The following is a 22,256-nucleotide window of genomic DNA, read 5'->3' on the forward strand; positions in this document are numbered from 1 at the left end:
GAGTCATTTTAAGACACCTAGATCATTGTAGAAAAGGTGCTGTAGGAGTACAATTTATTACCACCCCATAAATCACCACAGAACTGCCACTCAAATACACCTGAGGGCAAGACTGTTCTGGACTCAGGCATCTCAAAGTGCATGGGGTGCGAACTTTGATGCAACTCCAGGAGATACCCCCCCCCCATGAGGTAATGTCATTTCCTTAAAATATCCTATTAAAATCTCCTAGATTGCTTTCAAGGGCCACCTGGGGAGATCAATGGGGATTCCGGGAAACCCCAGGCCAATCCTAGAGGGTTGGCAACCCTAAGCAACTCTTTCCCAAATAAGCTGGCCAGATACACCCACAGCCGGGCACTGTCCAGGAGCAAGATGAAAGGAAGCCAGCGGAATCTCACACCTAACGTTGAGGTCAATATAATTGTTTTGCCGCTTGTCCACGAGGCTCCTGCTGGCGTGAGCCCATATTGCGCCACGCAATACTGTGGCAACAACACTTGCTGTCTGTTGGGAGAAGGAGCCTCCCAGTCCCAGCTGCGGTTCCACGCAGCTTCTTCGCGCCGTACGGTCCCCTGGTGCTCCAGGCGCTCCCTACACTACGCCCTTTGCGAGGATCCTGCCCCCACCCCCGCGCTGGGCACAGGAGCGGGACGGGCTACGGCCAGCCCCCAGGGGAGGAGCCTGCCCCTGGCCGGCACAGCGCGGGGCGGGGCAGGTGCTGCCGCCGGGCACCAGAGCTCGATGCAGACCCGGGGTGGGGTGACGGCAGCGAGGGCAGCTCCCTGGCGCCGCGACTCACTTTCGCTTTGGAGGGCTTGTCCGGGCAGCGCGCCGGCCGGCGGCAGCATGAGCGCAGGGCTCCTCTTCCTCCGCCTGGTCCTGGTAAGTCCCGTCTCGCCCGTGCCACGCCGCCGGGCTGTCCGGGGAGGGGGCCGGGACCGGGCGGACACTGTCCGTCTCCCCAGGGCTGCGCCTCTAGCGGAGCCAACCTCACGGGGAATCTCCTGCCGCCTATTTGAGCCGGTGTCGCTCTCAGTCAGTACTGGGGCAGGCGGGCAGACGGCTGCCGGGCCCCGGGGGCAATGGCCAGGACTTGTCACTTCCCTCCCTCTGCGGGGGTGCACGGCGCGGGGCACAAACCAGCTCCCAGCCCTCAGCGAGCGGGAGCCGGGGGCTTGGCTGGGCTGCCCACGTAGGGAACGCAGGTAAAGATCGATCCCTCGCTCGACTTCGATCATAAACAAATACTCGTTTCTGAGAAGTGAGATCAGGTAGAGATAAAGTCCTGCCTGCTGCGTGACACAGCCGCACTAAAGAGAAAGTATTCCTGCTTCCTTAAGATCGGGGCCAGTTGTCTCGGAGACCGTGTAAGGAGACGTGGCTCGGAAATATTCTTTCCTAGAAGCGCTTTGATTTGGGGACTGTTTTAAAAAGACTAGTGAAGAGAGACTCCAGGTAGCCTGTAAAGGGAACTCCCCCGTTTACCCATAGGTGTGTCACTTTGGGTCTTTCTGTGAAGTGAAGCAATGCAGTAAAACTGAAGTCTTTCGCTCCCTCACTTGTACTTAAGTTATAAAGAACGTGATGCAATAGAGGACAAACTGAATGTTTTGCAGAGTTGGTATAGGGCCCTCCTTTGGCTGGCTTACAAGTGAATTCCTAATTTTGGAGAACTGTTGTTCTATTTTTGAAAATGGACATTTGCCAACATGACACAGTTACAGGGCTCGTGCAACCATTTAGGCGACCTAGGCAGTCGACTAAGGTACTAGGATTTGGGGGCGGCATTTTCTTTGGCAGCTACCATGGCGGCCGGATCTTCGGCTGCCCCGGTCGCTGCCAGCATTTAGGCAGCGGGAGCTGGGGCAGGGGAGCACGGGGAGGGCCGCCTGCAGCAAGTAAGTGGGGGGCGGCACATAGGGGAACTCCCCGCCCCAGTTCACTCCTGGCCCGCCTCCTCCCCGAGCATGCTGTGGCTGCTTCACTTCTCCCACCTCCCAGGCTTGCGGCGCCAATCAGCTTAAGCGCCGCAAGCCTGGGAGGTGGGAGAAGTGAAGCAGCGACGGCGTGCTCGGGGAGGCGGCAGAGCAGGGGTGAGCTGGGGCGAGGGAGGGGTGCCTCAGGGCAGAGGGTGGGGTGTGGGGAGCTGCTGCGAGGGGGCACCTCAGGGCAAAGGGGGGGAGCTGCCACGGGGTCAGGAGAGCGCCTCAAGGCAGGGGCTCGGGGACGGGGGAGGGCGCAAGGTGGAAGTTTTGCCTAGGCACAAAACATCCTTGCACCAGCCCTGCACAGTTATCACATCTATTTCCTAGTGTAAGAAAACTGTCCCAGCAGTTGGCAATTACCGATCCTTTAATGGTGAGCCATGCAAACTGCAGACTTGAGATGAAATTATTAATGGACAAACTACTCTTGATATCAGTTGGGAGCAGGATTGGGCCCTGAAAATGTGACATCCTCAGTTTATAAAACTTACTTATTATGGACCTGAGCCTACAAATGCATTCTTGACTTTGCTACCATGAGTAGTCCTATTGAAATAAGTGGGACTGCTCAAGGTAGTAAAGTTAATCATGTGCTTAAGTATTTGCAGGACTGGGATTTTTCATTCCTTTCTTCCACTCCAGGGAGATACACTGGACCTAAGACTCTTTCTCAGTGGATCTCAAACTTTTGTACTGGTGACCCCTTTCACATAGCAAGCCTCTGAGTGTGACACCTCCTGCCCCCGATAAATTAAAAACACTTTAAAATATATATAACACCATTATAAATGCTGGCAGGGTTTGGGGTGGAGGCTGACACCTTGAGGCTCCCCATGGAATAAGCTTGCGACACCCTGCAGGGTCCCAACCCCCAGTTTTGAGAACCCCTGCTCCTCCTGATGTTTTCTAGCATTTTGTTGAGGACCATAACTGTATGAATCCTCCCTCAGTTACCGCTGTCAGCTCTCTGAGATATGGTATTGAATTTCACACATAAGATCTCCCTACAGCATGGTTATGTTTGGCACTGAATGATTGTTTGCGGAGCAGAGGCTAGTATTGAGATGATTGGTAGCAAAATTTTAACAATAGATTTTATTCATCACTTGAAGGGTGCAAAATTAATTTTGGTATTGCAGTTATGTGACTCAGTTTATATTATGGAGCCTTACAACTGTTCCACTCCACAGAACACCAAAATATAAATTAAATAGTATAAAGGATGCTTAACATCCAAACAGCAGAAGTATAGGTCGTGTGTGTCAAAAGGGGAGAAACGCCTACAGCACACCAGTTGCAGAGACGTATTCCAAATATATCACACTTACACAGACATAATCACCGTCAAAAATAGAAATGCATCTATATTCTGAATTTAGGTCGAACTGATAGTGGTGTAAACCAAACTTCTTCCCATCATTCCTCCCTTTAATATACACAGTAGGCTGATATTTCCTTCTAAACCAGGTTCTCTGTCAAATCCCAGTCCCATTCGCCAGAGAGGACGTAGCTGTCCCACAAACCTTTTATTGCCTCTTCCCTGATTTTTCTAGCATATGATTTTACCACACTTAACAACAACAACAAAAAAGCCCTGCAGTATGTGTCTGGTTGGTTAATTTACTTACACCAGAACATGGGAGTAGTTGGGTTTATTAGGCCTTGATCCTGCAGATGATTTCACAGAAGCAAACCCTTGCACTCGTGGCACATCAGTTGCAGAAGCAGATCCTTAAGCACGTAAGATCATGGTCCATCTTACCCAGTGGCCTGTAACAGAGCTTCCGAGGGAGCATACAGAACAGGGCAATTATGGAGTGATCCACTCTTATTTTCCGCTCCCATCTTTTGGTAGTTGGAGGTTTAGGGTCACCCCAAGCACAGGGCTGTGTCCCTCAGCATCTTGGCTAATAGCCATTGATGGACCTATTCTCCTTGAAATTATCCAGTCCTTTTGTGAACCCAGTGATACTTTAGCTATCACAACATCCCATGACAATGAGTTCCACCACTTAGTTGTGCGTTGCATGAAAAAGTACTTCCTCTGCTTTCTGTTAATTTCATAGGTGATGTTTGATCAGGTGACCCTCTTTAGGCTCTTACTATTCTTTCTATGTTACCAAAAGATTAATCATAGACCTGCCCTCATATAAAAAGCAAAACACAGACTATTTGAGAAAAACAGCTGGAGGACCCTCGCGCAATGATGTGTGTGGTACCAGAACCTATATAAAACTAAATTTAATAGGAACAGATTTGGGTACCTTGAAAACAGCAAACTATTACTAGCCAATAATTTTCTAGTTCATACAGTAAGGTTGTGTATATAATAAGCGGCCAATTTCTGAGAATTTAGAAAAGACCTCTTAGAAGTTAAGGCCCTCACACTAAAGTGTTTGTTCCACCCATGGATACTCCTTATGACTCTAATAGTGCAAAGATTTGTACATGTGCTTAAAATGAATGCACATAAATAGTCAGATTCAAGTCGAATGGATGATTCACGTGTAAAGTGAATCTTGTCATAAGTGTTTGCATAACTGGTCTGTATTTGCACAATATGTCTACCTACTCTACTGCTGAGATGAATTTCTGTTTTCTTCTACTTTGATGCAAGACACTGAACAACCAGGAAATGCTGAAGAGTGAACTGCAATATACTGTATACAAGAAAAAAAAACAGATCATAAGCTTACCTTGAATCTGCCATTTTGACATCCGGCCACAGAGTAGCAACAATGAGATAGAAGCTGTTAGTGTTGCTGCAAGTCTTAACAATAGACAGTAATCATTAATAAATGTGCATTGAGAAAGAACTCCAAAAAATCCACAGAACACTCGTGTGATACAGTACAAGGATGTGTTATTACCCCCACTGTACAGGTGGGGAAACTGAGACAAGACATTAATGCCAACATTTTCAAATTTGATTTTGTTTGGGGGAAACTGGAATTTAGACCCCAATAAGTCTGATTTCCAGAGACACTGAACACACCCAGATCCTATTAACCTCAGCACCAAAGATACGCAAATTCTACGGGTTATACACCACTGTAACTCTGTTGACTTCGCAAAATTAAACTCAATTCCTCTTTCTTGCCCACTGGTTCTCATGTTTCAAGTGCGCTGAAAACTTTGGAATATGAAGAACTGTCACTTTGAGTGGTTGCTTCAGTGCAGTTCACTGATAACTGTACATTTTATCTTAGTGTGAAGAAAGAAAAGGATAGGTGAATAGAGCAAAAAGAGGAGGGAGTGGAAAGAGAAAAATATGCTACTGGAAACTGGACCAGAGTACAGTTGCCAACTTTCACATGATAAATAAGCACTCTGACTTTCACGGTAAGCCAAAAATCAATCTAATCCTATTTAAAAACAAGGCTAAAACAAGCCAATCCCTAAGAACCCCAACACTCTATGTGACTAGATCCCCCCGGCGTGCGGTCTGGGACTGTGGTGGGCCCACTGTGCACCCCTGACTCTGTCCCCTCCTTGCCCCTGTTTGGCCCTGCTTGCTGGGAGCTGATAAAAAAAAAAAACAGAAGCAAAAAGCCCCAAAGTAGCCAACAAGCAACTCACAAGCCAATTAAGCCAAAAACAAGCCCAATTTCTGAATTTTTTCCCGTGGGTTTGGCATGTCTGGACTAGAGAGCAACTGCTATAGTAAGAAGTCTGCTTCATCTAAAAGAGTGCAAACAATATAAAATTACCACCTGTTTGATAGTTCTATCTTGCTAGGATTAACGTAAGCTTTTGAATTTGCAAAAGGAAAAAAAATCATTAAAATAGCAAAAGGGGGCTAAATTGTTCATAAAGTCATCATTAGTGAAAGAACTACTAAGAGCAGACAAACATCAGAACATAAACAAAGCTTCCAACATCTTGCTATCCAACACCAAAGCAAGGAAATCTCCTTTCCCCCTTTTAAAATTTCTTGAAAACCCCTGATGAGCTATATGCACTTGCTGCTGTGTGACTGATACAAGAACAGATGAGAGGTTTTGAATGGTTGAAAATTATGGCCCCAAATTAATAGATGCAGGAGCACGCTCCCATGTGGAGATGGGAAATCAATGAAAGAAGAGAATGGGTGACAGAGAGGAAGCAGAGAATTTCTTTTAAACTTACTATTTAAGCAATTGCTCATCCACTATCTGGGTCTCACATACAAATATTCTATGTATTATGACTATGGTAGGGTTAGATCATTATGCCGCTACATAGTGTTTCCTCTGAAGTCTTCCATTGGTGGGAAGTGTTCTCCCTGTGTAAGAGACCTGAGGTATTGTCCACAAATCACATGGATCCTGGAGGAGCCACTAGGCCCTCCATGGCTCTGTCGTGACTCTGTAGGTAGCTTGGCTCAATTGCCACACTGCCAAGGACTCCCCAACTGGGGCCTGCCATTGGAACGCACTTCTATGGGTTCCCCAGTATAGAGAGGGGCTCTGAAAGAAGGTTAATGCCTGAGCAGATCAATTGGAATTGGAACTGATAATCTGGCCCAAATTGTAATTTCTAAGGGTTTTTCTGGGGTTAGTTGCCCCTACTTATTTTGATCCTACTGGATGTTTAGACTTTTAGTTTAAAAATGGCATTTGTTTTAGATTAGGAAAAGAACAAAGACAAGCCTCCATGCATCATTCTAGGCTAAAAATGTACATTGTATACTCTGTTTGTATGAAAACAGATAAAAAAGCACCTATCATCCCCTTAATGCATGCGTGTACCTTCAGTTATTGCCACTGAGTGATATGGGTACTACTGAGGACACGAGTGGTTTCCCAAGCATACCATCAAATTGTGTTAATATTAGTGTTCTTTTTTGTTATTAGTAATTACATTTTAATTTCAGAGGACTGCATATCATGTAGGAGTGGCAATTCCAAGGAGAATCAAAAGAAAAAGAATGAAAAAAAAAAGAAAAATTAGAATGTCACTTTGGGGATGAGGAGAAGCAAAAAAGGAAGACTATCAAATGTAGGGCAGTGTATAAAGTTTCTGCGTGCAGTGCCTATGGGATGCTATTTGAAAGACAGCTCCTGAGAAGTAGTCCACACTTATTGTATTAGGAAGTACAGAATTATCTGTGGTAATAAACTGATTCTGTATATGTTACTATGCATTATGTTTCTGTCTTTCCCGATTGTGTCAACAAGGGGGAGAGGTGGGGCGGTTTTAGTGGTTTTGAGGAGAGTTCTGAGTTCATGCATGCACATAGTAGAAGCTAGAAGGGTTTGTTAGTGTGGTTTCTGCATAGTTATTAGTTACTTGCTTTGCACGTGTCTGTCATTTAGAAAGTTATTATAATAACTCATTCTATCCAATTCTTTACACCTTTTTCTTTTCATGCTTATCTTGTATTTGCTCCTTCATTTTCTGTCCCTAGCACTAGATGGAATTTGTAGTAACACGATACATTTGGCTCACTGATTCTTGCTCCACTGTACGCTCTCCCTGTGTTTATCTTTCTATTCCACACTGTATCCTCCTGTTCAAAATGACAGCTGCTGACTTGATACTCTAGTGCTGATTCTCCTCTCTCTCTCACATTCGTGTCAATCAGTATTACCTCCTCTGAATTGCTGGAACTGCACCTGTTACTGGTATAAAAGAGTGAAGGAGAGGAAAATCCAGCCCAGTGTATCTGAGAATAAATATTTCTGGAACATGAACAGTTTCTCAGAGCAAGAAGGTGACTTTAGGCATAGCCCTGAGCAAGGAATGATGGCTAGACTACATGCCCAGAGAGCTGCTCTGAGATGCATTGTGACTCAGAAACCCCTCTGAGTCACAGCCCTCCTGTTTGTGGACAGCATCATAATTTCCTTCAGGCCTACTCACAGTGTAGTCCCATTTACACCTGTGCACTGCACCTGTGGTCAGGATAGCCCAAGTAGGCGGATTAAGGACATTCTGCCTCCATTTTACTTCTTTGAGACTGTGTGTAGTCCACTTCACAATGTCAGACCTGCTAACCTACAGGTTTCCCCATGGACTGTGGGTTTCCAGACCCTTCTGTAGGTCCTAGCAAAGCAGTCAGTCAGAGCTGCTGCAACCGCTGGGGGACATGGACACCCCCCCCCCACACACACACACACCCTGCAGTGTTTTTACAGCACTCAGAGCACTTTTGGGTCCCAGAGCCAATCTCCACATAGGCCTGGAAGGAGGCAATGATCCTGTCACTACGGCATCTTTGTGTAGGGTGACCCCTGAGATATGGAACACACAGTAAGACATTGTTTCCCCGCTTTCCCTCCCCACCTCTCCTCCAACCCTTGCTGTGGGGTACTGCTCCCACACCTTCATCCGCTCCTCTGTCAGGGTCTAGTGCTACTGGAGCCCACTCTACAAATAACAGGAGGCTGGGGTAGGAGGAAGAGTTTGAGCAATTTTCCCACACCTATAATTTTCCTGTTCTCTCCTAGGTGTTTGGTTGGACTATTGGATCACGGTGTGACATTGATGTACCTGCTGCACACACTATATATGATAAGCTGTCTATAAAGAGGAATATTTCTAAAAGGGAACTTACATGTAAAGAGGGAGAATATGCTGCAGAAAATATCTGCTGTAAGAAGTGTCCACCTGGTAGGTATCATTTTCAAATAATTTATTGAAAATGAGGTGAGTGGAAATAGCCACAGGCAGAACTGCGTACTGCTTGATCAATACTCTACATCAGAGGGCGTCAATAGGTGGACGGTTGGCCAAATCTGGACTGCCAGACATTTTTGAACGGACCCCGAAAATAAAAATAATTGACTACCCCTGCTCTACATGCTGTAGCTTCTACTGGGACACAGTTTATAGGGCCTTCCTCTGGCCCCCAAGTGACAGGACTACATTGGCTTCATATTTTCAGAAATCCCTTGGGCACTGAAAACTGTATTCTATGGATTGGTCTCTAACCTTCTTGTATTTAAGCTGTTTCCCTAAAGATGTATATGATTATTCCATGCTATGCAAATACTTTCACATGACCTGTTCCAACCCTAGCTAGAATCATAGAAAACACACAAATATTTACTAAGTTCATGCCAATAACTTCCCCTGGATTTCAGACAAGTCCGCGTAAGCTACTTGGATTCATAGAAAAGCACTGGGATATTTACATGCACAATTTTGAAGGAGATAAAAAATGCATTCATGCTCTTTTGCCCACACAACTCCCCATTTATACCTGTGAATAGGTATTTTCATTGAACAGATCATTTGTTTAGCAAATTTTCCTTCTTGTTTTTAATAATTAGAATTTTAAATCCAACCCTACATATGCTACATTACCAAAAGACATGTATGGATAGAAACCCATATAATTTATCTGTAGCATTTAGAAAATGTTGATCCTGTCATTATTCATAAATTAGAAAGTTTAAGAGATGAAGAGAAATAGAAAATCTAAAGCAGATCTTCCAGTTGACAACTTCTGGGTACAGATTACTACAACTTTCATTTTTCTTTTTGCATTTTTTTTCTTTTACAGGTTCAGTTAAAAGTGTTGATTGCACAAAGGACAAAAACACAACTTGTGAACAATGCAGAGAAGGATCATTCATGAATCATTACAATTCTCTCGATGAGTGTATGAGGTGCAAGTCATGTGACTCTGAACTTGGTAGGTTTGTAAAATAGCAACTCAAGCAACAAAAAACTTCCCATGGGGCAAGACTGGGGAGTTACCACAAGCTTTGAGTAAAGGGTAGCATATAGTTATGATGTCCCAGGAATAGACCAGGGGAGGAAATTGTGACAGAGTTACAGTTTGGTCCCTGGATCCCCTTTTCTCTGCAGGGAGCATGCCATGGCAGTGCTTTTCCTGAGCAGTTGTTCAGGTGCATTGGTTGGCACTTTGAGAGGGAACAGAGTTAAGGCTCTGTCCACTCCCCACCCACCTGTGTTGGAGAGCAAGTAGAAGTCCCTCAAGATGGCTCTTTCATCCACAGTGTGACATGTGATATGGGTAGTTCAATATGACATTCCAGGACAAAATCTAGACTAGTGAGGGGTTGTGTCGCCACCTGCCGTGCAACGTTGGGTGCCTCGCAATGCTGTGGTGCTGTAGCTCCCAATCTGGGCCCCTCACAAACAGTGTGCAGGTCACATCCTGCATATCTGTCTATAGCTGCAGCCTTCCAGCAACACTCCAGTCAAACTCCAGCTCCCACTCGCCTTGGTTACCACTTGCAGCATGGCCCAACACATTCCCAGTCCCCCCCAAAATGTGTGTTCTACTCTGCCCAGCCCTCTCCTGGACAGTTCAGGTATTATAGATCTGTTTCCTCTGTAAGGAGTCAAATCATAGGACTGGAAGGGACCTTGAGAGGTCATCTAGTCCAGTCCCCTGCACTCATGGCAGGACTAAATATTATCTTCTAGACCATCCGTGACATGTGTTTGTCTAATCTGTTGTTAAAAATCTCCAATAATGGGAGATTCCACAATCTCCCTGGGCAATTTATTCCAGTGTTTAACACTCTGACAGGAAGTTTTTCCTAATGTCCAACCTAAACTTCCCTTGCTGCAATTTAATCCCATTGCTTCTTGTCCTATCCTCAGAGGTTAAGAAAAACAATTTTTCTCCCTCCTCCTTGTAACAAACTTTTACGTACTTGAAAACTATTACAACAGTTTGCTACTTTAATTGGAGTCACCAAACAATTCAGTTTAAACACAACACTGGATTAATTTTGATTAAAGAATAAAACAAGTTTGCTTAACTACCAAGAGGTAGGTTCTTAAGTGAGTACAAGTATAAGGCATTAAAGTCAGAAATGGCTACAAGAGAAATAAAGATAAAACACTTTCTAGTAACTAAAAATTAACAAACTAGACTTGGTTCAAGGTTCTTTCCAAATGTTTCCAGCAACAGAAATGACCAAGGTCTCAGGTCAGAACCCCTCTCAAAGTCCAAAGACTGCTTCTTTTGTCTTCTAAGATGAAAAAGTGAGAGAGAGAGAGAGAAAAAGAATAGAGAAAGATACCAGCTGGGGTGTTTTTGCCCCTGATCTTTTATAGTCCAGCCACTCTTTGAAATGCATTTTCCTCAGGGTTACTCTTAGATCAACTACCTTCCAGCTGTGATGGTGGAGGCATGGGGTGACGTGGTGAAAGAGGTTCCATGTTGTTTGTTAAAATGTGAATCAATCTGTTCCTGCCACCCATCTTGTGGCCAAAGTATGGCCACTTGACAGGTGATGGCCAGTCAACTTTGATGACAGTTGGTTAGAGGCATCAGCATGTCTTTGGGAAACTGGTTACCCACTTCCCACTGTCTGGTAAACACATTTCAGTTGTAACTTCATCTTATGTTCATAACTGTACATATAATGTCATTTCATGCATTCACTACGATATGATTGACTAGTGAGTTATTAGTTTTCAAATGATACCTCACAAGCCATATTTTGTAGAAAGATTATTACAGTAATGTGTAGGGTCAGAATACAGGGGTTCAGTCGGTCACGCTCACCTTATGCCCCTGGAGTTCCTTGTTTTAGCATTTATCTTGGCTCACAATCTGGTCCACAGTGAAAACATTTTAGATATATTCAGATATTTAGGTACACGAAAACCAATGTTTCTATTTAATACCTTGCTTACAGAAGTTACCTTGAATCATTCCTTATTATAAAAAACCCACACACACACTATACAATGTGAGATACAACTTGATTTTCCCAGACACAGTTTTGAGTGCTTTACAATGGACATACACACCCATGACACAAAGCAACTATCTGGGAGAACATAAACCTGCTCCTACTCTAGTCCTCACTGAAGCAGGTTTCCAGCTGCTTCTCCTCAAACTCAGACGTGCTGCGTAAGCAAGACATAGTAGAAATTTATGCATAGTATTATAAGAGGCATTTGAGGAAACCCGTTTGCAGGTGGCTGAGAGCGGGGCCACAAGTCACATCAGAGTTGAAAATCCTTAGCTTACAAAAAGTTTCCAATATGGAATTGTTGTATTAATTTTAAATAAATGTAAACTTCATTTTAAAGTTATTAAAGGCTCAGGACCCTGAGCATCCTACAGGGTTTTGTGCTTGATTGTATCTGGCCCTCTGGCTGTGCAAGAGTGTGGGATGGGGCACAAGGAGCCTTCTCTTGCAGCCACATCACAACCCTCAGTGGCTACTGAAATGGGCATTTTTAGGTGTGGGCTGGGGTTAAGTTCCAGCAGCATGTCCTTTCCTTTAATATCTCTGGAGGTACTGACAAATGTCCCCACTTGCTATCTGAGTCCTGCGTCACCTGGGACTCATTCAGCTACAGAAAATATTTTTTAAAAGTCACCTTCAGATCTAGGTGTGTTACTGGTACTGTATGGGTGTCTCATGCTGTTATAAGATCCTGCAGTCATGTCAATCTTACTAGCCAATGATGGATAAAATCTGACTTTAAATAGCAAGATCTTACTAGAAGAAAACTAAACTAGTTCAAACCAGGCCAAACAGAGTGACTTGGCACTGCCCAACTTGTTTGTTTTACCCAATGTCCAGTCCAAATAAGTAGATGGACATCAGGGAACTGCACCAGGGGATGATGCAGGAGAGGCACAGGGAACCATTACAGAAGTGGCAACTGAATATGCAGGAGACCAGACCATTAATTATATAAAGTATCATAGAATGATGAATGAGAAAAAAACTGCCAGTATTTTGTAATGTTATATACTAGTCCTCTTCCAGCAAAGCAAGTACTTATTGTCAGCTCTTTTTTGCAACGTTTGATTTGCAGAGGACTCCTTCCTTCCCTCCTCTTCCCAGTATCACACAATCAGAAGGTGCTTGTAGAAGACAATATGGTGATTCTTGCTATTATGACCAGCTCACATTGATGCATACAGCAATAGAGCTAATAGAGCAACAACACTGGGTCTGAGCATAGCATTTGCTAATTGTGCACTAAAATAGTTAGAGTACCACCTTCTTCTTCGAACTGAAGAAAACTCTTGGGATTTATTTTAGATTTGGAAGTTGCAGAACGTTGTACCATCACTCAGGATACAAAATGCAGGTGTAAACAACACTACTTTTGCAATTCTTCTGGCCCATGTCATCATTGCGACCCATGCAGCAAGTAAGTTTGAGGTCTTTATTATTTAACTATTCAAATGGTTTGTTATTTAATGTGAATTAGCCAGACTCAGCCAGTTTTTCAATATCAATGTGGCCTGTAAGGCAGTGTTTAGATTAGGAAAGAAAGATACTAATTTTTCAATCAATTTAACTCACTTAACTCAATTGAAATTCTCACATCAATGTAGACACGCTTAAACACCTATTAGCTCCATTTTAGCGGTCAAGTTATAGCCTAATGAGGTTTTTAGTTGAATTAAGCTAGTTCTATTGAACTCATTCATTTAGAGGAAAAAAGCACATTTTTTCCTAGTCTGGACAAGGCCTAAAATTTTATAAGTCCCCATTTGCATGGACAGTTACCACAGTTCTGTCCAGATATGCATTTGAATGCACAAATCTACACACACATTTAGAGGCCACTTTTAATAATTCCCACTCCAAGTTTTTTTGAGCTTTGTCTTTGTGTGTTCTGTTGGGGTGGATAGAAAATTATTCCATGTCAGGAGGTTATGGAATGATGGATTGGATGGGAGAGGAATTAGAGTTGGAAGGTCTGGCAATACCAGAGGGTGACAGTCTATAGAGGAAGAGAACTTCAGGGAAAGCAGCAGGTGCCTTTTATAGGATCTTCTGCCAAATTCCCTTGGACCCATACCTCTCTAATCTCCCCCCCCAGGAAGTGACATCACTCATTTTAGAGAGACAAGATGGGTGAGGTAATATATTTGTCCAATAAAGGATATTGCGTAACCCATCTTGTCTACCGAATATTCTAGGACCAACACAGCTACAACAACACTGCATACATCTCATTTTAGTCACAAAGCAAGTATAGTGCATACAGATTTCGTATTCCTTCATTTACTGCACAAATTAATTTTCATCAGAAATCTAAAATTATGAAACAGATTTTAGATCAATTTTGGCTAAAGGAATGAATCCCTCAGCATTTTAGTTTTCTAGTATGAGTTTTTTAAATCTCTGATTTTGGGTTTTTGTCACACTGACTGCATCCCACACTGGGGCCTTGGCAGACTGAGAGATGTGTTTGTTTCCTGTTCATAAACAGTCATGTAGCCCTGGTGCAGCAGACAATTCTCTGTATGTCTACACTGCAATTAGACACCCACAGCTGGCCTGTGCCAGCTGATTCAGGCTAAGAGGCTAAAGAGGTTTGATTGCAGTGTAGAAGTTTGGGCTCAGGCTGCAGCTAAGTTTCTGGGATCCTCCCATCTTGCAGGGTCCTAGACCCAGGCTTCAGCTCTACTGTCTACACCACAGTTCAATAACATCTTAGCCAGATTATTTTAGCCCGAGTCAGCTGGCACAGGCCAGCCACAAGTGTCTAATTGTACTGTAGGCATACCCTCTGTTTCCTGCTGCATGGGTGTTTGATTACCAACTCTGTTGTGAATAAGGCCAACATGCTTTTCAGTTCTATCAAAGGATGCCCTCCCCCCTCAGCTATTAGTGAGTGTAGGCAATTATGCTTTTGTTATTGGGCACTGTAATGGGTGGAACTGTTTCTGCCTCCCCAAAATCATCTCTGTCCTAATCTCTCCTTACATTTAAAAAGCAAGTAAAAACTTTATTCCAAAGGTGTTTGGGTTATTTTAGAAGGAGCGCTGTTGGTCCTTTCTTTATTGCCTTTCTCTTCACTTCCTTTTTCTCTATTAGGCTCCGTCCTTTGTTTTATCCTGTGGATATTTTATGTTTTTATTGTGTTTCTTTGGGTTTTATCATGGTGTACAGCACCCTGAGCTGCTCACAAAGCAGTGTGGATTCACTCTGTAAATAGTGGTATTAACATCATTTACATTATGACTCATGACTTACAGGGAACTGGGCAAGAATCCCTAGAGACTAAATATAACCTTGGAGGACTAGAGAGACACTTCTTCCTCCCTACTAAATTCAAAACTCCACTTCCTTACTATATTAAAAGCCAACTGGTAACAGGGTGGGGGGCATGGATAACTTTGTCTTCTTTTCATGATAGATTGTGTTGTTTTTCTATCGTTAAATTACTATTAAATACATATTTTTCATATTTTCTCTAGGTGTGAAAATGGCGCAATTGAAAAAGAATGCACCCCGACCACAAATACCGTATGCAAAAGTGAGAGTGAATTACTTAATCTTGGTACCTCCACTGGCAGAGTCAGTTGGATACAGTGGAATCAGCTATGCAGTGTAGGCCAAATTGTGTGTGTTAAGCCCCAGGTTGAGGCAGTGTGGTGCTGCACCTCCATATAAAATGTTTCCTGGGGAGTCCTGGTATGCAGGGGAGAGCACACACGGCTGCACAAGGTGGAATATGGCCTTCAGTCCATGACTGGTCAGTTCTGCTGGTTGGTGTGGCGGGGTTGCCCCTTGTAGAGTGGCTTATACCATAGGGAACAGTAACAGGGAGCAGTCCCTGTTGGCAGGAGAGAACAGGAATAATTTGTGTGTCTTGCCCTGGCACAGGGATGCAAGGAGCAGAGAGAGAAGACTCCTTGCACCTCACTGGTCGTCTCCTCACACCGCACACATCTATACAAGGCCCTTCCACAATCTGGCCTTTATAATCCTGTGAAGGGTTCCATGTGTGTTGTTGTATTGCACTGTTTTTCTGTGCTTTGCTTTTATGTAAATTTTACAATGCTCTAAATTTTCAGGCAACTTCTGGTGGATCTATCTAGTGGTTGGAATCGCAATTGCTATCGCATTACTAGCCATAGCAGCATACTGTTGTAAGTTAGTCTCTTTTCTTCATCTATACTATATACTGAATTGACTACTTTACTGCGTAATTAATCATAATTCTCCTCTTTTTGGTGCTCCATTTTAGCACTGATACATACTTTGTGCTGGTTTTAAAAATTCTTTGGCATGGTTTGTTTCAGACAAGAAGAAACGGAAGGATTTTGATTTGAACAATCAGATGCGGCACTGGGTTGTCCACAGACCACCCACTCCTGTAAGTATCATTGCTTAGCATGGCTGAAATTCAGCTTGGTGCACAAAGCCCTCTGCACCACTTAAATCCACACTGGGGCTGTGTAGATTGTGGAGGCCTGTCCTCCCTTTGCCCTCTGGCTTTATGTGAGGGAAGTAAACTTCACCAGAGAGAGAAAGACACATGCAGGAGAGTTCCAGACTATTTTTGCCAAGAAAATAACAGGATTTGTCCATGTGCTTCCTACAAGCAGTTCTGAAAAAGAGTGTTTTTTATAGTACAATGTATATATGGAGAAGAAGAGGAAGTTTTCAAACCCTCCTGTCCCAGCCACACACACAAGCTAGGAAGGAAGTCAGGGATTTTATTCGGATCGTTCCACTCTCTCTCTGCCTGAGATAAAGTTGAAGATTTTATCCCCTAAATAGTCCCATGTTTAAACATGCATTGTTCCTTAGAATGGAAGGGGCTAGCAGTGATTGCCCAGCAGCTGAGGATAAGAGAGGACATTGTTATTCTGCTATGACCCTCTCTATTCTATCAGCCCATATGTGAGCAGCACTGAGGGGCATAGTTCATCCAGTTCTCTGTGGCCAAAGGACAGTTGCAACACTGAGGGGACCATGAGGAAGCAGAGTGAGAGTGGGGGTCAGAAGAGTTTTCTGCAGATGACCCTGGGGGAAAAATGTAACATATTTGCTGGCCTGACCCATTAGGGTCAGATCGTTACAGAAACATGCAAAAAGTGGCCCAAAGTTTGCTGGAGGAGGAGGGGTTGAGCATCATTTCTGCTCCTTCCTCCATGCTTGTCTGTGGGCTGTAGACACAGGGGCAGCTCCAGGCCCCAGCATGCCAAGTGTGTGCTCGGGGCAGCATGCCGCAGGAGGCGCTCTGCCAGTCGCTGGGAGGGCGGCAGGTGGCTCCGGTGGACCTCCCGCAGGCGTCCCTGCAGAGGGTCCGCTGGTCCCGCGGCTTCAGTGGAGCATCCGCAGGCACTGCTGCGGGAGGTCCACCGGAGCCGCGGGACCAGCGGACCCTTCGCAGGGACATCTGCAGGAGGTTCACTGGAACTGCGGGACCGGCGACCGGCAGTGCACCCCCGCAGCGTGCCGCCATGCTTGCGGCAGCAAAATGGCTAGAGCCGCCCCTGTGTAGACAGGAAGGGTGTGGTGCTGGGGGAAGCTCCTTTCTTGCAGCAGCATCCCTCTCCAGCCTAGTATGGAGCTCCTCACTTAGACAAAGGATCATTTATCTCCTAAAGAATACTCCATACATTGCTTAAGCATTCCAAATAGCTAAGATCCTGAAGTTCTTGTACTAGTCTGGTGACCCAAATAGAGGCCACCTTCATTTCTGTTATTCAGTTTAAAATTGGCTAGTGCACTGTGTTCTAAACATGGCCTGGCTATTAAAGAGAGGGGTCGTGGATAAAGCTGGGAGAAAACTCCAAATTTCATGAAATTTAGCATTTTGCATAACTTGATGCTTTAAAAATAATTGGTAGTGGGAGTCCGACCCCACCCCTCAATAAGGTACAAAAGGGACTGTGCCACTGAAAGAAGAAGGGAAGATGGGAATAAGTGAGAAAACAAAAAATAAAAATTAACAGTAAAGAAAAACTAGGGGGAAGGGCAGAGACTCTACAATCTGCAGGGCTTCCTTTTACACGTTTTTCTTTATCTGTTTCCAGGAAATGGAGTGTCTCATGTACCCAGGTATGAAATAACATTTTACTTTCTCTGTAGGAATGGTGAGAAATATCGTTTCAAAACCATATGCAAGAATATATGTTTTGTTCAGTTTAATGCCAGGTCAGTCTCTGTTTTGAAGAGCTGTCACTCCTCACTGATTTGTAACTCTCCATCATAAATAAATGTCTGTTATGGAAACAACTCTGCAGTCCTGACTAAGACTACTCTCATTGTTTTTAAATCAAAGAAAGTTTTGCCTCGGTAAGGGCTGCAGACCCTATGTTACTTGATACATGTTAGCAGGAATTAGTTATTGAAAAACCCAAAATGCTTCTGCTTGGAGAAGCACCCAACTGTTTTCCTGCTTGTTAAAAAACTGTGAGTATATGCAAATTTTTTAAGACTTTGTCCCACAGGACTCTCTGATTAGGAAACCCTCTACTGGTTCAGTAGATCCACTGGCAAGCTTGTTGCCAGATCTCAGGTATTCATATATTCTAATCTCCTGGATGCCGCAGCTTCCAAAGCCAAAGGCATTCACCCTGTATTATAGATAATGTAGTATTGAGATGTAGTCCTACGCAAAGCCCAGAAGATAAGCTTCTAGACCCTGAACTGCCAAGTGCATGAGTCAAGCAATGGAAGTATCATCATGGAGAGGTTCTGGGTCCAGCTAAGAGGATGCCAGAGGTGCTTGCCTGCTTAACATGCCCTTCATACATTTGGTGATGGGAGGAAGGGGAGAAAAAAGGGTCCTATAGAAAGATCTGAGGGCTTACTTGAAGTCACAAGAAGGGGATATGGGTGCGTGCCTGAACGTTTGAATTTTCTAACATAAGGGAAAGTTTAGCATGTCGACCCATTCCTACTATGAATTTGCCTGTAAAAGACTCTCTCTTGTTCTCTCATTTGGCTTGAAACCTCATCTGTTTTGAATAGGAAAAGTGTAATCTATTTAAAACATAAGAAAGATCAGTAAAATACTATTGCCATGAGTTTGTGTTTTTAAATGTTATTTGTATTGTCAGATATTGACCTGAGCACCCACATTCCTGCTATTGTGGAGGAGATGACACTACCACAAGTCAAGAATTTTGTTCGGAAGCATGAAATCCCAGAACCTGCCATAGAGCAGACAATCCAGGACCATTTAAATGATTCAACTGAGCAGAAAATCAAATTGTTCCATATCTGGTATCAACATCATGGAATGAAGGGGGCTTACGGAAATTTGATTGTCAGCCTGAGAAAATTTAGTATGCGTACTGTTGCTGATAAAATTGAGAAAAAACTGAACGTGGTTACTTCCAGCAGTCAGGAAAACGGAAGATCAAATGTCGATACTGCTGAGCAAAGCAGTGCCCTTTCTGATGGACATAAGGTGTAGTCAGTGGGAAAATATTTCTAAACTGGTAAGTATTATTTTTATATTGTAAATAACAAAGTTTTCAAAGACCGTTCCCTTCAGCATTTCTACATGATTAAAGAAGAGGCGAGTGAACAAGTACAGACAGCATGGCTAACTTCTGGAAACGCATCGATGCGCACTTCAAAGATTGAGATTTTCCTATTCTTTGTAGAAGGACTGGGAACAGAGATTCTGGGAAGCAGTCACTAAAAAAGCAACAATATAGGAGTTCATGCAGAGGACTCACAATGCTTCTGTGTCACACACAAAAAAAGTCAGCCAACGTTTTGGACTGAAACTTTAGTTTAAGGATTTAATGGTCCCAGACAATAGATGATCTTTGCTTTTAGTTATGCTGAAATTATGGTTTATAACTATTTTCCTTATGTAAAAGAATGAACACTCTGGTGTTATGTTCCCAATATTTTCAGCAAACACATTTAGGGAAAAAAGGATTTCAATTCTTATTTTAAATTTAAAGACTAATGTAATCTGTAAACATGTTAAAGATTTACTCACATGAGAAATCCCATTTCAAGTCAGTTGAGCTATTCAGTTGTGTAAGTATTTGCAAGATGAATATATTTGTTTTTATAGTTTACTTTGAATGGTACTTTCAGTTGTGAAAGCATATGGAAATGTACATATTTCATGAAGGGCCTCAAACTAACCTCAGATGTGTGGGTGCATCTTATTGCCTGCTACAATAATCATGATCGTCCTTTCTGGTTTTAAAAGAAATCCATGAAATGAAATGGGTTCTGTGCCTGTATATCTGAAGTACAAAACTGGGTCCTCAATTTTTAAAGGTCTATCATACCAGCTGTGATCCAAGGCCCAAATGTTTGATACTGGCTTTTCTAATGCAAAGATTTAAAGTAAGAGACAAGCAGCAATAAAAGAAGCTTGAAAAAGTGTATGGTTCTTTCCTTTAATTTGTATAAATTGGCCTATAATAACCTCGGTTTCAAGATTTCAGATTCCTTATATTAGTAAACCACAGGAATGAAAACTGAGAACTCCATTCATCTCAGGACCACATGAAGCCGAGAAAGCTGTGCACCAGACCAATCTATTCAGCATGACTGGACTGCCACATAGTTTATCAACTTTCAAAAAGAATCTAGGGAACTGCAGGGCTACTTTCTGGAAGGAAAGATTAATCTGTAAGCCTATGTTAGTGTCCTTCCTATGAACCAAAATTTCTTGTCCTGGACCTATTTCCTTTTCTCCCTCCCTCTCCTGGGTCCCTTATAAAGCTCCACGAGAAAGTGAAGTGAAAATATTTGCTACGCTGTATATCATCATTTGTCCATCATGTTAATTTTCTTGCATCCAGGTGCAGCTGGCTAAAAAGAAAAGTAGTTACCTGGGCTGTTTGTGGAGGGAAGTCTCCCACCTCTCATGACTCCTGTGAAGGGCTCCACCTCATCACTGAAGTCTGGGGACTGTCTTTTCTCCTCCACTCACTGATTCCATGCAGCTCATTGGTAGTCTCATTAGAATTTTTAGGCTGATGAATGCTGTTCTTCTTCCTGACTGAGATTTTCCGGTCACATGATGCATTTACTATTTTTTCTTTGACTCACTGCCTCTCAGTCCTCCAGCAGTAACTCCATTAGTCACACTCGGTGCACTGCCTAAGACTGCTTCCATGACCCACATTGCTACTAACAGCTCTTCAGCTACTCAAGGAGTATGGGCCTGTTTCTGCCCAGTGTGCACCTCATGGCTTTGCACCCATGCAGATATTTACACCTATAGTAAGTGGTTGTAAGCAGAAAAGTAGCACTTTTCCTAAGTGTAAATGACTACAAGGGTGCAAGGCAAAGGAGTATCAGGTGCTGTGAATCAACTACAGGGCAGGCTTGAGCAGCTGTGTAATGCTGAGACCAGTATTGGGTGTCTGCTGCTAATGATCACACTACTACTAAAATACAGTAAATCTTCCAGGATTACATGACCTGGGAGGGCTGTGAAGGAGGGATTGACCTGAGTGGATCCCAGTGCTAAAGCTAGGTTTTGTGAAACAGATAAATTTGAGTTTAAAATGAGAGACAATCCTCTCAATAAGGTAGATTTGAGAAAGTTGAGCCATTCATCTTTCTGCCCATGAAGTTTTTATGGCTATAGAGCCTGCACCTAGTTTAGGATCCACAATTGCACCTCAATTCTTACATGGAACATGGATACTGCACTTTTGGAAACATCTCTTGACATGTGTGGAGCAAGACTTCACACCTAGTACATGCTTATACATTCAAAATGACCAACCCATATGTATTAATGCCAATCAGCAAGCTGATGTCCGAGACAGAATGCCAAAATGCTCACAATCTTCCTCCCTTTATAGGAACCTCAGGTAGGCCTGTACTAATTGCAATGATAGCTCAGAGACAAGTGATCTAACTTCTGCGTTCTGTATGTTGCACATGATCAGAAGAGTTGCTGGAGCTGAACAGTAGTGCCTGGCACCCTGATAGTATATGAATAAGTAACAAGATTGTTTGCCTTTGTCTGTGTACAGATCTCACACCTCCACTGCCGTAAAAGACATGGAATACCTCCTGGGAGTTCCCCAGTGCAGGGGTAGCATAGGGCTAGTATGGACTGTACTACGCTACATCCCTATGTAGTCCCAGTGTAGATGGAGGACAAGGAGGAGGGAGTGAGTGTGGCCGGAACATTCTGTTATCTGCCATGCCAACTCCTAGAGTAGGCCAGAATTAGAGAAGTACAGGAAGTAGCTTAAAGGCACATCTATATCTCCGCCTGGGCGCTCATTCTGGCTTTGCTTACGAAGAGGTGCAGCACAGGCTATGCTCCTTTTTATTGACCAGTGCAAGTTATGAGTGCCCATTTCTTAAGGCCCAAGTGGGTTATACAGCTTGTCCAGTTTGGAACAGAGGGGCCTTAAAATGAACTTCTTACATTTGTAATAATGAACTCTAGTGTGAAATTGTGTATAGATACGTTGGAATTTCCCAAAAAAAGCACTGTCAGAAGAACTTTAAAACAAAAAGCCCCTGAGGAGTGAGTCATATTTTCCCTCTGCAGATCTGAACCCAGAATACTGTTAAGCCTGGTAGTCATTACTCTTTCATTTTTTAAACTGCAACATGATAGAGTGACTATACT

The 22,256-nt window shown here is 43.5% G+C and overlaps 1 protein-coding gene across 1 annotated transcript; it reads left to right on the forward strand.

The window, feature by feature from the left end:
* The first annotated feature begins 702 nt into the window (after positions 1-702).
* Positions 703-20,035, forward strand: FAS (Fas cell surface death receptor). The gene is made up of 9 exons (XM_032770287.2): positions 703-885; positions 8,420-8,582; positions 9,478-9,609; positions 12,965-13,076; positions 15,139-15,197; positions 15,739-15,813; positions 15,967-16,040; positions 17,710-17,734; positions 18,739-20,035. The coding sequence occupies exons 1-9, from the start codon at positions 745-747 to the stop codon at positions 19,095-19,097; spliced, it is 1,140 nt and encodes a 379-aa protein (XP_032626178.1). The 5' UTR covers positions 703-744; the 3' UTR covers positions 19,098-20,035.
* Positions 20,036-22,256: the final 2,221 nt, after the last annotated feature.

Source organism: Chelonoidis abingdonii, chromosome 15 (genome assembly GCF_003597395.2).
Source record: "Chelonoidis abingdonii isolate Lonesome George chromosome 15, CheloAbing_2.0, whole genome shotgun sequence".
Taxonomy (NCBI): domain Eukaryota; kingdom Metazoa; phylum Chordata; order Testudines; family Testudinidae; genus Chelonoidis; species Chelonoidis abingdonii.